This window comes from Mirounga leonina, unplaced genomic scaffold, assembly GCF_011800145.1.
Source record: "Mirounga leonina isolate KUSES-001 unplaced genomic scaffold, KU_Mleo_1.0 Mir_176, whole genome shotgun sequence".
In the NCBI taxonomy this organism is placed as follows: domain Eukaryota; kingdom Metazoa; phylum Chordata; class Mammalia; order Carnivora; family Phocidae; genus Mirounga; species Mirounga leonina.
Window position 1 is genome coordinate 38,486,740 of NW_023270454.1, and position 16,059 is coordinate 38,502,798.

The window sequence follows — 16,059 nt, forward strand, 5'->3', positions numbered from 1 at the left end:
TCCTTCCCTTTCCTAGGTCCATCCTTATCCTTAGCACTTATAAACCTATAGCAGATAAGAAGTTAAGGCCCAGATAAACTGTAAGAGTTAAAAATCCCCAGGCTGGATCAATGGCACCATCAGCTCTGCTGAAGTGGGATCTTGAGGCTATAATTCTCTGCAATAATGAAATTGCTTGAGAATAATCATAACAACACTGTCACTGGCATTTGCCATCCTGTTTTCTTGTAGTCTTTCAGTTGAGCCACTGCTTCACAAGTAGTAATTCAGTGAGTGGTGAGAGTGAATGTAGTATGGAGAATTGTTAGCTCCTGCTGAAATCCATCATGGCTGGAATACAGAGTTCAGAAATCTAAAGGGGAGTGGGGGGTGGAGCTGCCAACATTTGTATTACCCAGGAGTTAGGTAACATTAAAAGCCAAAGAGTAGAAAGAGAATAGTATTCTTTCTTAAAAATGAAAAACTGTAATGGTTCTGGTAAGTCTGTTGATTTATATATTTAGTATATAAATGTAAAAAATTGTGTATTTATTAGATGGTATGATATATGTCTTACTGAAGCACGTTACACAACTACACGTATTGCTTTGGAAAGAAGATTTTGATAACTCCTGGAATAAAACAAATTCACAGAAATTAGAAAGGCTACAATTCCTTTGAAAAGGTGATGAGAAGTATTACCAGTCATTAGCAAAGAAAAAATGTGTTTGGATTTCAAAATACCCATGGAATGTTGTATCAAGAAGGCAAGCTGTCAGTCATTTTCATCCCAGGTTTTAACCAATAGCTTTTAAATTGAACTTAATCAAAACAATAATTCCTTAATTTGCTAATTATCTGCCCTGTTAGACTTAACTGAATGTCCATTTCTCTGTGTACATGTGTAAAGCTGATGCCCTTTACCAATGATTTCATGTCTGTAGGAGCAGCTGTGCTGGATGACTATGAGTCTTTACATGGTGGACCAGTATAGAAATTACATACGAATGTCAAAATGATAATACTGAGCTGTGTATGTAGAAGAAAACTCCTCTTACTTACATGGCTAATGCACTATAGTCTAACATTTGTGAGTCGGGTAACTTATATTAACATCAGCCTTTTAAAATCAGTACACAGTGAGGTTTCAGGAATTGTTCATAAGTCTGTACATTTTGTTACAACTTTCTACTGTCTTAAAAAGCAAAAATTCTGCTTATTGTCGTAAATCAGTTTCTTTAATGCCATGACAATTTTTTACTTTTTCAACTTTAGGAAGTGACAAAAAGATGGAAGGAGAAGCTTCCTATTACTTGGGCTTAGCACACCTAGCTGCTGGAGAGTATGAAACAGCATTAACAGTAAGTTGAAGTAAACTTTTAATCATTGCCATTTTTAATTTTTACTTTATTGTATTTATTTTACTTTATTGTATGTTGTTATAAAACCAACAGAAATGGGTGGTCCTCTACATTTATATAGAGACTAAAGCAGAATAACTGTTCTAGGAGCAGAAAAAAAATTGGTTTTATTGCTTATAGTAGGCAGTGTATAATCAATTACCATGAAGTGCTTTAGGATACATGAAAGTTAAACATATGGAGTAATGTGACCCTCTACACTCATTCCCATATCATTGAGGATGAGAGGATATGGGTTTAAATGATGGCAAAAAGCAAATAGTAAAAAGAAAAGAAAAGGAAAGAAAAACAACCAAATTACAGTGAACTTACGATTTGGGAAATTTTGCTTGAAAAAGACTGTGGTTATTAAGTAGTTGAGTGAATTGTATTGTTATGGACCTTTCTGGGAGGAGGCAGCAAAGATGGAGAGCACCGTTAGTTCCAATCTGAGAAGTAGCCTGCTTCATGATAAAAATCAGTGTGTGCCTATTTTATGACCAGAGTTCATGTGTTTGGCTAAAAAACAAACAAAAATATGTCAAGAGCTATTTTTTCTGTATTATGACAGAAATCATTTTTTCTTTCATTTTTCTCTTAGCTCTAATATATTTCAAGTGTAGCTTCCTATTTCATTTCACATGTATCTCTTGTAATCATTTTATCTGATATACAGTATTGGTTTTATCTTCAGTTTTGAGGATTTCTGATTTGCTGTTTTGGTTAGTCATGCCAAGGAGGATTCTTGTATTTGGGCTAGATATTTTTCTCTGTCACCCTTAAAACTGGGGGGTGGGTGGCTCAGTCGGTTAAGCGTCTGCCTTCGGCTCAGGTCTTGATCCCAGGGTTCTGGGATCGAGCCCCACGTCAGGCTCTCTGCTCTTCAGGAAGCCTGCTTCTCCCTCTCCCTCTGCCTGCAGCTGCCCCTGTTTGTGCTCTTTCTCTGTATCAAATAAATAAAATCTTTAAAAAAAATTAGGTCATCATGGGAAATAGACTTCTAGATGACTCTTCTGCTTAATAGTTTTTGGTTAATGATATACATTCAGCAATGCTGTGTTCTAGGGAACACAGAAGTCAGCACTTCCCTTTAGGAGCTAATTTAATGAGAATGGCCAACTTGAGGACATAACTATAATTCAAAGCGGGATGAACAGGGCTTTTCTGAGTCCGGAGGTAAGAGTGGTTGATTCCAACACTGACGATCAGGGAGGTTGCATGGAGAGCTTTTGAAGAGCAGGATTTCTACAGACAGAAATTGTGGGAGTCAAGAATGATAGGACATTAGACACAGACAGACACACACACACACACAACACACTCAACATGAACATACTCAGTATGTTTGGGAAGCAATGAATTGTCAAGTGCAGGTATGAAATCAAGATGGAAAATTAGGTGAAAACTAGCTTATAAATTCTCTCTCTCTCTCTCTTCCTTTCTCTATCTCTCCTGGGCAATGCAAACACATGGCAAAATAAATTCAAGCAATACAATAGAGTTAACATTGAAAAATACACCTTCCCTCCACCCTGGTATTCAGTCTCACTGTTCTTTTCTCAAAGGCAAATGCAGTTACAAGTTTCAGGTTTATCCCTTCAAAAATATTTATATGTATGTATAGCATATAAGTGCATATACATATGTGTTCTTTTTGTTGTTTATGAAATTGTACCATTTTATAGTAGTGTTCTGCATCTTGAGTTAACTTCTTCCTCACTGAGGCATAAAGACATGCCTCATTTTAAAAGGGCCACATGGTGTCCCAAGTTATAGTTGTACCATAATGGATGTAACCAGCTCCTGTTGGTGGGCATTTAGGTTATTTCCAATCAAGTTTTATTGCAAAGGTTGTAGCAGTGAACAGCTTTGTGCCAAAGCGAGAGATGATCTACAGAATAAATTCCTAGTGGTGGAAATGCTGGGTCAGGGGAGAGATAAGTTATATTCTTTTTCTAAACCTCCCTTCAAAGAAGCTTCATCAGTTTACATTCCAACAAAAATAAATGAAGGTACCTGCTTCCTTTGGACATTAGGCACATATGTGTAATATGTGTTGTGAATGTTTTTCCAGACCACTGTTTTTTGACCTTACTTATGAAATTTTTCCATGCTGAAATTCCATGACCAAATTTATCAATCTCTTTTTCCATGACTTATGGATGTTCTTAGGAAGACTGTCCTCATTCCAAAATTATTATTTTTTTAATTTTATGGGGGGTTGGAGGGTCTTAAATGCTTTGATGAAGAGTGTGAAACTCATTTTAAGCAATGTGGGATTTTTAATGATTTTTGATGAGCCTGGTGATGTGATCACATTAATTTATTCACAACTATTTATTAAGTACCTTCTGTATGACAGACATCATGCCAGGCACTGGATCTGATCTATAATTTTAGAAGATAACACTAGTGGTGTGGTCTAGTAATGAATGGATTGAAGAAGCAATATTTGGCATCTAAGGGACAAATTTCTTGAAACTGTTACTCCTTTCAGAAAAGTATTGAAATTGTTCTCCTGAAAGTATGGAAACTATAAACCAAACATGAATCTCATGTTCATAGTAGCTGTGTGAACTTGGACAAGTCCCTTAAACTCTCTAAGTCTTGATTGCCTCATCTATCCAAGGGGACTAATAACTATACTTACTTTTTTGAGGGTGTAGTGGATTGAATGGTGGCCACAAATGTCCACTTCCTAATCCCTGGGGTCTGTGATTCTTACCTTATTTGGGAAAAGAGTCTTTGCAGATGTACTTAAGTTAAGGGCCTCGAGATGAGGCAATCATCTTGGATTATCTGGGTGGGCTTTAAATCCAATGACAAGAGGCCTTCTAAGAAAAAGGCAGAAGGAGATTTGAAACAAAGGACAAGAAGACACACATAGGGAGGAGACAGCCACATGAAGATGACGCAGAGATTGGAGTCATGCTGCCAGAAGTCAAGGAATGCCTGGAGCCGCCAGAAGCTGGAAGAGGCAAGAGGATCTTCCCCCAGAGCTTTTGAAGGGAACACAGCTCTGCTGACACCTTGATTTCAGACTTCTAGCCTTCAAAACTGTGAAAGCATCAATTTCTTTTATGTTAAGCTATTTAATTTGTGGCAATTTGTTACATCAGTCCTAGGAAGCTAATACGTAGGGTGATTAGGAGAGATCATTTATATAGAGTTTTAAAAGAGTGCCTGCCTTGTATATAATAAACCTTTGGTAATTGTTAGCTTTTATTATTTTTACTCTAACTTAAGTCTCTGGACTTTAGCAGTAGTAGCAAAGATGGAGGGAAGTGGTTTCAGAAGTTATGAAGGACTTGGTAATAGACTAAGTATGGAAAGTGAGGGAGACAGAGGTGCCCAGATGGCCCTAGGTTCCTGGCTGTGAAACTGGATGGATGCTGGGGTCATTTACTAAGCTAGGGAATCCTAACAGATACCCAGGCTTAGGGAGAAAGGAGGAGTTCACTTTTTTTTTTTTTTTTTTTTAGGAGTTCACTTTTGAATATGTTGAATTTGAGGAGTTTGGAGTTATCCAAGGAGAGATCAAATAGTGGTATATGTAGCTCTATAGCTCAAGAGGAAGTCTAGATTGGAGATACTATACACATTTGATACCGTGTAAATATGCAAGTCTTCAGCATATTGAAGCACTGGAGTGGAGATTTCCTAGAGAGAGTTGATAATGATGAATGAAAAAGGCCTAGGGCCAAGCTGGGTGAAGGAGTTGGGGTACAAAGCAGGGGTATCCAGGGAGGTGGGAAGAAAACCAGGAATAGATGATCATATACAAGCCAAGGAAACCGGGCATATCTAAAAGACAGAACTATGCAAACCCCTTCTGCCTCCTATCCCAGGTTTTGGGCTGGAATGAGAGCTCCTTGAAGATATATCCTGTCAGAACTCAACCCCTCCCCCCAAGCATGTACCTTGGTTAGAGTCAGCGTTACTTAATTCTTGTCATTTAATGCTCCATCCAGGGTGGAGGCTTTGGGAAACACGGCAGACCATAGTCCAGGGCCCAGGCTCACTGCTACAGTAATGAGTAGCCTTTGCAGTTGGGAAGAATGAGGAGCTGTCGTCAGAGCCCAGCTTTTGCTTGTAGTAGAATATTGCTGTCTTTTTGAAACACAGCTTGCCCAGAAATGAAGGCTTACAGGAACTGAGCTTAAAATTTGGACCAAGTCCATGGGCAGAGCTGCAGGACCAGCGAAGGATCTGTTGTCAGATCTGGATACAAGATGCTGAGAGCAAAGTAGAGAAGGCATCAGATTCACAGCTGTACAACAGAAGACGGGGAACAGGTACCAAGAAATCACGGAGGAACAGGAAGCTGGAGTTGGGGTGTGGCTGGGATGGAGAACGGACATGAGTAGTTGGCCCTGATTCGGGCCATGGAGGTCTTCTTGCTCAGGTTGATTTTAGAGGGCAGCCTGTTTTTGCTACTGAAATGAAACAGATTTCCACAAAACCTGATATCTTGCTTTGATTTCTGATTGAAGGTCATGTCTTTTCCTTCCTTCTAATACCTAACTTTAGCCACTTTCCCTGCTTCCTTTCAGAGATAAAAGCACTAAAACTCCACAGTAGGACAGAGCACTCCTGATTTAGTGAGTATATTATAAAAAATTACATGATCAATTAATAAATAGGGTTAATTCATTGATTGATGAGATATCTGCCCAGTTACCTGATCACAAAGTAAACATTCAACATACAAAAAATTTTTTCTTTTGAAATCCTCTCTTTTCCTACCTCCCCACCCTGTGCAGTATGACCAACACTATCTTCATCTGTTTGAAGGCATGGATGGTGTTGCTGTCACAGTGTGGCTGTGGAGAGGGGTAAGAATGCCCTGAAATCAGCTTGGTCATGTTGGAGCCAGCCAGAGACAGCAGATAGTTAGATTCAGCATTTCCCTCCCCTTTTCATGGTCAGTCTTTCATTCTTGGCTTCAAGTCCATATACTCTTTTTAAAGTTTTAGTAACTTGCTCTACATTTGCCCCTTTCCCTCACGAATTTCTCCCTTTCAATAATGTTCATCTGTTTAAAGATGTTTACGTGATTTGTTCAAAGAAACTTGGCTTAGAGAAACCTGTCACGAGTAAATATTACTGATTAGTAGTTCTGACGATCTGAAACAGAAGGGATTTTTGAAATTTTGCTAATGGATCTTAATTTAAGGGCCTTAATCTATTAATAAATGATTAATACATGTAATAGAAAGATATATTGACAAGCATATGAACAGTTTGGTCATCCATTCCTTGCCAATAAAACGTTCTTTATTGGATGAGAGAATAGGGTTAAACTAAGACCAAATAATGGATTTATTTAGGGCTGATATCCCTGCTAAAGAAGAAAGGGTATTTGGGGAAGAGAAGTGATAGTTACTCTAATAAACCTGTGCAGGAGGTCATCGAGACCCTGACATTTAAAGGTGAAAATGCTACCTGCATTTATCAGGTGCCGAGAAAAGAAATAGTAATTCCCTTTGGCCATCATCAATTTAGACCTGCACATGTTACAAGTAGAGTAAATTCTGAATTTTAGAAGGTAAATGTATCTTATGAAGTCTTAAAATTTCAAAGAGAAAAATATTTTACTAAAAGTCACATTCAAGGTTTTTGCAAAGTTGGACCCACTTCCACAATCAAATATTGCAACTATAAAGTTAATTTAAGAAAAGGGGAGGGCCTCCCTTAGCACTGTTTTATGCATGAATTTTCTTTCTCTCTAAATATTCCATTCCACTTAATAATTTTAGGAACACTAACTTTAACAATCTTCAGTATATTCAATGAATTATTTGCTTCTTATTTAGCAATAATGTAGCCTATCAAAAATTATACTATGAAAGTAAAATTCATCATATCGATACTTTGTTTGCTTTTGCAAATAGTACAAGATTCATCACATGTACTATTATTTAATTATTTCATATATAAAACAATAGCCATCTTTATATTTGCATACTTGTCAGCATCTTTATAATAGCTTAGAATGTTTCTAACATATACATGTTTAACCTAAATCTCTAGCTTTATCAGCAGCATCCCATAGAAAAATGCAAATAAATAATGTATCACAAAAAAATAGTTACACTAATATTCTAGCAACTCATAAATTGTTGATAAATATTAACAATAAAGGGTATGGATAATATTTGTGAAATGATACATTCTTAAGAGTTTCGCTAGGTAATTGAAATTAAATTGTATTTATTCTTTCAACTCAATATATACAAATAAAGGAAAGTCATTATATATCAGAAGGCATTTCTAACAAAGGATGACTTATTTGATTTATAATGTTTAGCTGACCAAAGTTTGGGGGGAGATAATTCTTGCAGTTGTTCCTTTCTCTATTTAGTTTTATTACCTTCTGCCTTAAAAGTCACCCCATCCTTGATAGCAGTGGGATCTTGATCCAAATGACAGTCTAGCTGACATACAGATACCTTGGCAGATTCCACAGTAATGTACATCAAACAAGTTTTCCTTGTGGTCACTTTTATAAGTAAAGACTTATCTACCGCCGAAACCGTTGCATAACCCAAATAAATCTGAGTTCCTCACAGCTCACTCTCAGTATATCATATTAAAAGAAAAAAATCCAGCAAGCTAAAAGAAAAGTAATTTCAATTTCTACTTACTTGTCCTCAAAGAACAGTAAAAGAGATAAAATTCTTAACTCCCAATAACATTATTTTTTAAAATCCTCTCTCCTTCCATTTAAAAGGTTTTCAATTTGTCTGTCTCTAGATATTCTGAAGCCTGTATCCTCACATCATTCCCTTAACCCAGAGTTCCCTCCTGTATTCCACTCACTCATGGTTCACCGCTCCTCTCCTTTTTTCTGCCGTCCTTCTGCCTCTTTTCCTCCCTGATCAAGGAATGCGGGACTCTTTTCAGCAAGCTCATTTCTACTTCTTACATCCCTACTCCCCTCCCCACCCCAAATGATAACTCTGATCTGCATGATAAACCCAGGAGGAGTGGGGCTGGTTTGGGGGAGAAAGGAAGAAATACCAACGCAGGCTGTACCAGAATGAGTAGACTGGGAAAGGGAAGGAAGCAAATACTCTTGCCTTAATTATTTCTTATTCTCTTGCACTTCATGTGACAGATTCTTGAACACATGTCATAAGAAAAAAAATGTAAAGAAAAAATAATAAAAGGAGAGAGAGGGAAAGAAAGTAAAGAAGCCAAGGCAAAAGAGAAATCAAGAAAGAGGCTATCTGAGGCTCTGTCTGCAGTCAGGTCCTTTGTGCATTATTTCAAATACTTCAACTCTGCCGAGTTCTGTACATGTGCAGAATATGATGTTATGATACATTTTTCTGCTGGACTATACCTCCTAATGTATGTGGGCTGAATGGGTTTGTCTGTAAGAGCATTTGCTTCTGTGCATCTGCATGTTTGCCCTTTCCTGTCTGCTTCAGGCTCCATGTAAAGGACTGTTTGGAGCCAGTTTAATACGGTACCATGATACCTGGTTAGAGTTGCCTGGGGTGGATATAAATGCTCACATCTGCTACCAGATCTTTGATTAGAAGTTTGCATCAAGTAAAGGCAGTAAATTGTAGCATTTCTTGAATAAGGAACTCTCAACAGGCTTTTAAAAGTATATTTAACAACTCATTGGAGTGTGAGGGCAACAAAATAGTTAAGATGATGGGCTTTAAAATCAGGCTGATGGAGGACGGAATGCCAGTTTTGCTCCTACCTCATCATGTGACATTGCACAAGTGACTTAACCTTTGGAAGCATTAGTTTCTTCATCTATAAAATGGGGACACTACGACCCTCTAACTCAAACAGCTTTGTGAGAATTAAGTAAGAAAACGTGTGTAGAGTTTGTGGGTATAGGATCTAAAATAGAACCATAACTATTATATCACCATTAATATGCATAACAGACTTATTTTCCAAAGGGCTAAATGGTCAAACATCTATAAAATCACAACTTCTGGGTTTTGCTCTAGGCTCCAGTATTCCCAAACCCGTAGTTAAGAGAATAAAATGTTAAAATTGTAGGCGAAAGTCTACATCAAAGATGTTGAAGTAGGAGTTTATTTAGGAGCTCTATTACATGATAAAGGGCACCTTTGTGTAATATAGTTCAAGTGTACATAGCAATAGCTCTCTAATCATTAAACAGTCAAATATTTGAGCTGACAGTAGGTTTTGATGTACGATCTTTATATGGGAGGTAACTATTGTATAGAAAGAGCTTATGGGGGCGTCTGGGTGGTTCAGTCGGTTAAGTGTCTGTCTTTGACTCAAGTCATGATCCCAGAGTCCTGAAATCGAGTCCCCCATCAGGCGCTTTGTTCAGTGGGGAGCCTGCTTCTCCCTCTGCTCTTCCCCCACCCTTGTGCACTTGCATGCACATGCACACTCTCTCTCTCTGTCTGTCTCTTTCTGATAAATAAATAAAAACTTGAAAGAAAGAAAGGAAGGAAGGAAGGAAGGAAGGAAGGAAGGAAGGAAGGAAGGAAGGAAGGAAGGAAGGAAGGAAGGAAGGAAAGAAAGAAAGAAAGAAAAGAAAGAAAAAGAAAGAAAGCGAAAGAGCCTATGGTGCTCTAACAAATGGGCTAGAAGACATGGATCTTAGTCCTGTGGGCCACATACCAGCTACTGACCTTAGTTTAGTCACTTAACTTCTTGGAGGCTCAGTTTCATGTGTAAAATAGGGATGGCAATGGCAGCTTCGCTTTTTCTTTGTGAAGAGCAAATGGAAAAAACGTATGTTTACACTTTAGACTAGAAACAGTTTTCAAATGTAAGATATTATTACCACAGGCTATGATATAATTAGCACTGAGTAATGATAGCAATGATTCTCTGGTAGGTAACATTTATTGAGTATCTATTCCAAGTGCTGCTTTATACCTAGTTTTCAACTGTAATTTACTAAATTTATCATATATAAATTACAAAGTGCTTAAATTTATCTTTGTATCGGCACATATTTTTACAATGGAAATGTAATAAACCTACATTGGATAGAAAACTTCTTCCTATTAATTTATTAATAACTTTTCCTTGAGTGAAAAAAAATGGGATTTATCCCTGCAAAAAAGGAATTTGAGTAATTTCTTTATTTAAAGATCAGAGCTATTCACTGCCCATTAAATAGAAGTTGCCTTTACTTGCCAATTAGAAATCATTACCTAAATTTGACCCTTCTGTTCTTGTTTAATGGCCTCAGTATCTGAGGAGAGCTCAGATGCTGGCACAGAGGAAATCATGGCCTCCTTTCCCCAGAGGACCACGGGTTATTATACAAAACATGCAGACAATTCTGCTTGCAGCCAGTTTGCCTCCTGGTACTGTGTAGTTCATCACCAGCTTCTGAAGCATGCTAAAGAGGGCTCGCCACTCAGCTTGAGACGATTCAGGTGTAAGCTCAGAGGTCTCAGCAGTCATTTTCCTGCTTTACATCAGAGTTCTCATCCGCTTTATCCTTTTGTCCCATGACCCACCTCAGGCAGTCTCCTTCTTGGGAATCTAAAAGGAGCAGCTGTTACAGATCCCATTTCCCCCAATTGTTGCCACACAGATCTCCTGTTTAGCATCACCCCCCCTCCACACGCACCCCTGCCAGTACACAAATAGCACTTTCTTTCATTCCATACATTCTGCTCATAGAGAAAGGCTCAAAATACCCATTATCTGACAAGCAATAGAAAAGTGATAGGATTAGAAACACGATCGAAGTAAATAGTCATATTTACTAATTTAAAAAAAAGATTTATTTCCAAACTGCATCGAATTATATTACTCAAAATTATTATAAGCAATAATTTGAGGCATGGTGTAAGTATGTATTCCATATCTGATCTTATTTTATACCTTTTGAACAGTTAGCCTTACTTGGAAAATAGCATGTTAAGTAGTTCATGAAAAACATATTTTAATAATTTGGAGATTATGCTAATGTAAAATGTTTTACTAATAATTTTGCTACTGTTATCTTTGTATTTAAAGTCATGACCTTTCTAAAACAGCAAAGCAGATAACCTTACAGTAATAATTTAATATAAATTTTTGTAGGAAAGATTGCAGACTAGAATCTTAGTAAATTGAATGTTTTTTTTAATTTTCTCATTAAAGGGGAGTTGGACTCTCTTTATTTATTTATTTATTTTTTAAAGATTTTATTTATTTATTTGACAGAGAGAGACCAGAGAGAGAGGGAACACAAGCATGGGGAGGGGGAGAGGGAGAAGCAGGCTCCCCGCAGAGCAAGGAGTCCGATGCGGGGCTCGATCCCAGGACCCTGGTTTCATGACCCGAGCCGAAGGCAGATGCCCAATGACTGAGCCACCCAGGCGCCCCAGTTGGACTCTCTTTAAACATTTTTCCTATTTAATTCTCCTAATCGTTCTTTCCCTTTACAATGTTATAGCTTAGGAAAATAACATGTGTGCTTTTTTCTTCTTTTTAAATGATGAAGAATTATGGTATTTGTCATATAGATTATAGTATTTGTCATTTAAGTGACAAATGCATTATAGGAAAATCAGAATACTCAAAAAAATGAAAATCTGATTTTTTTTTTTAAAACGGGAATCTGTAGGCAAAAATTTAAAGTCATAGACTGTCATGGAAAGGAAGAGATGTTTTATGTCAAGAAAGAAAGTTCATGGCCTAAATTAATATAAAAACTGATTTTCTAGCCATAAAATTTATTGTTTGGGTTTTTGTTTGTTGTTTTTTTGGGGGGGGCGGTTTTTGAAATGTGAAAGCTCATTTTGGATCCCCTTGAGATGTAGAATGCCACTTTAACCACAACTTAATGATGATGTTGATTATTCATTCTAAAAAGAAAGTGCTGCTTGAGTAGCATTTTACAAAACTGCAGGAATTTTTGTTTCCAGTCATTCACATCTTCAGAAATAGTGCAAAAGTTTCGGATACTTGTTTTGTGAGAAAATGAAAGAAGGATAGTTATTTTGATTTGGTTCATTCTAAAGGGGATGAACTTCCAGACTCCAAAAATTGAGTACCCTCATCAACTCTACCGAATAGTGACATATGGAACATAGTGTATGTATATTCCTTAAAGTTCAAGGCCTAGCATCTGAAAATGTTCTCTGGAGCAATACAGCAACCTGCATCGTTCATCACAAGACTATGCGACAGACCTAGAGACAGTAGCACAGCTGTTAGCACATGTGGATCTAGAGGCTGCGAAAGAAGAGGCGGCACACCTGCAAGAACACAGAGACGATCGTAGGATCAGAGGTCTTAATAGTGTGGAGAACATACTAAGTCATTATACATGAGCCAAATTCTCGCTTTCCCTCTGTGGTACAGAGGGGTGACTTCAGGAGGAAAAATGTGACTCAGCATCTTAAAACTTGTCTTAAAACTTATGTAACAGTAGATACCTGTTATATATCTGTAAGATAGACATATGTGTAGCATAGACAATTACTTGATCTTCAGTTAACACCTATCTTGACGTTAGAAATTCTTCAGTATAAGTAGTGCTCAGTAAAAGTAACATATACCAGACTTTAAAAATAGCATTAACTCTATACTCCCAGTATTCAGTCCATACACTTAAGAAATGATTTTACCTAGCAATTTCTACTTTCTCCTCATTAAACATTTAAAAGCTTAGTTAACTAGTAAAACAGGCTTGTTTAAGTCTTCACTTTTCCCATGAATGTCTTCTGTTAAAACCCTCCCCCCTTTTTTTTCTTAAATGATAATGATGATGGCCAGGGATAGAGAAAGAGAAGGAAGATAGAAGAGAAACTAACCAATCCACAAAATGACGTTCAATTCCTGAATAATCAAGAGTTGATTATTTAGATGTGTATAACAGCTTTCGTTTGTGAGCATTTCAAAGGAGAAGGTTAGTATTCTCTTACATAAAATCATGACTTAGAGGGAAAAAGTTAAAAAGTCAAACAGTATCGAAGGTTGGCAAGGATGTGAGCACCGAGAACTGTGGTTAGAAGTGGAAGTGGGTATCGAGAGTGCCAGGGTGGGTAAGGATTCGAGTGCTGAATTCAGGCCCAGCCCCTCTCTTCAGAGAATCTCCAGCAACACATGGGCAGAGGGCCTATGAGAGGAAAGGGAGTAAGAGTGGGGAGGGAGGATGAAGGAGAAAACTGTATTAGAAACAATCGGGGGTAAAAAAAAATAAAAATAATAAACAATAAAAAAATTAAAAACAAAAAAGCAATTGAGGGGCCATGCACAGATGAATAAAAGTGTGTCCTGCTGTGAAAAATGCGGCTAACTGGATTCTATGTGCTAGAGTTTCAAAATAAATAAATAACATAAAATAACTTAGTCACAGAATACCTTTGATTGCAGTCTGAATGTGCCTTATGGTTCTTGCTCAAATACACATTTTCGATATTTTTTTGCAAATTCACAAAGCATTCTTTGAGTTTCTGTAAAAGCATGGGCCATGATAGGTGAACATTTTTGTGTCATGAGATTAACAATCCTGAGGTTTTTTTATCTGAGTTTCCCCAGTAGCAGACTCTGAGACATGGATTTGAGTACAGGTGCTTTATTTGGGAGAGGTTCTGCCAGCCGGAGAGTCAGGCAAAAGAAGGAACCTATGGAAGGTGTGTTGCCACTATAGGGAAATGGAGCTTAATTTTGCTAGAACACTCTAGGAAACAGTATAGAAATGGATCAGTTATCCCAGTGGAGGGACAAAGGGGCTGGTGCATTTATTCCTTGTTTCCCATCCATCATTGGTTGAGAGAGCAGCTTCCAGGGACACTAACTGTCAGTTCCAGTTGACCATATCCCAGCCACTGGACAGAAAGTTCCAGGGGCTGACATCAGCAGCCTTGGCTGCAGAGATTATGGGAGGGGCGCTGACATTCCTGACTATACCTGTGCAAATCACTTGACTTCTAAGCTTCCTTTTCCACACCTGTAAAATAAGCAGGATAAAGTTGCTGTTGGGATTAAATGAGATAAAATAGTTATGTGCTTGGCACTTAGTAAGCATTCAATAAATGGTAGCTTTGAAGAAGTCTCACACTTTTTGCATGACTCAGGGATTACTCATTACAGAATTTATCTGCAGGAAATTGTTATTAATACATATGAATATTTAGCTACAATATTGTTTGTATAGTTATTAATAGATATAAAGATTTGGCTTCAACCTGTATATACAATGTTATAAGCACTGTTTGTAATGGTGAACAATCTAGAAACAAGGTAAATGTACAATAGCAAATTGATTAAACATTGTTGAGTATCCTGTGATGCAAAATAATGCAGCCAATAAAAATGACACAATAGTATTTTTATAATAATAAAAGTATTATCAATATATTAAGCAAAAAATCAGGGTATGAAATAATGTACATTATGACCACACATACATATGTTTACATACATACATTTAAGACATAGGCATATATGAAGATACTAGAAACACCAAATTGTTTTCAGTGGTTATCTGTGGGAGCTGGAATAATGGATGGATGGACTTTAATTTTTTATTTTTGGGAGAATGATGGATCTATATTCCCCAAATTTTCTACAGTTAAAATATACTGATTTTGTAATATGAAAAAAAATGGCTACTATTTCTTTCCATTCCTTTAAAAATTTAAAGACTTTAATGAATGTTTTGAGTAGGTTGTATATAGACGGTTCATAGTAAAAACCTTCAGCATAGGCTTGATCATAGGAGTTAGTCATTTCAGCAGCTCGTCTCAACCTAAAACACTAAAGAAAGTTATTAAAAGCTAACAAGTAGTAAAGAGCATTTAAAGATGACCTAATAAGATGAAAAAATAATCAAAAGAATTATAAAGCAAAAACAATAAAATAGGGAGAAAAATACAGCCCTAGAGTTTTTGGTATCCTGAGTAAATCTGGCCGAAATCCACATGAGCAAGAAATGGTAGTAACTATGTTTATGAAGGACTTTTGTTTGTTTTAAACTTCAGTTTGGGGCACATTGTTGAAAAATAGGTCTGGGCAATTTTTTATGCTCAAGTGGATTTTTACCATGCTGAAAGACTGCATCATCCATAGGGGAAATAGACACCCAACACATACTTGTCATACTTATAATCGGAACCAAGAGCTGGAGCAGCAACAGGGAGGCTTCATCTCATTTGGAGATTGAGGTGATGACATTTGAATTGAACCTTTTGAGATAAATGGGAGTTGTCCTCTCAGCAGAGAGGAGGGAGCATGAGTAAAGGCCCAGGAGGGGCCAGGAGGACTTTTCTGAAATATTTCAGGTGAGGAATACTGAACCCTGAACTCAGGTGGTGGTGGCATAACTCATAATGGACACATTTGAGAGACATTTTACAATTTTACAATGTTTTCCAGCTGGGTTGATGAAAGTACAGAGACAGGATGGAGACAGAGATGAATTTGAAACTTTTTGTTTGAATAATCCAAAGTAGGATAGTAGTGTTAAATGAGATAAAATCACGGAGGGAGAAGCAGCTAAGCAGAAGAATTTTTAATAGCAATTTGGAGGACATCCATTGTCTTCGTCTTCCCAGAACATTGGTTGCACCATTCCCATTTTCAGCTTTATGCTGGCTCTGGTCTTGTCTCTAACCTTGGGGTTACAGATCTCACCACCACCACCACTTCCTGCCCCTATGAAGCAAATCTCTAGGAGAGGGTCTCTCAACAAGCTCAGCCAATCAGATTGCTTACCTAA

At 37.3% G+C, this 16,059-nt stretch overlaps 1 protein-coding gene across 1 annotated transcript in view; it reads left to right on the plus strand.

The window, feature by feature from the left end:
• Positions 1–16,059, plus strand: part of TTC29 (tetratricopeptide repeat domain 29) — a 156,160-nt gene that overhangs the window by 83,966 nt on the left and 56,135 nt on the right. The window contains exon 6 of the mRNA XM_035023256.1: positions 1,255–1,340. Within this exon, the coding sequence (XP_034879147.1) occupies positions 1,255–1,340 (86 nt within the window). The remainder of the gene's footprint in view (positions 1–1,254; positions 1,341–16,059) is intronic.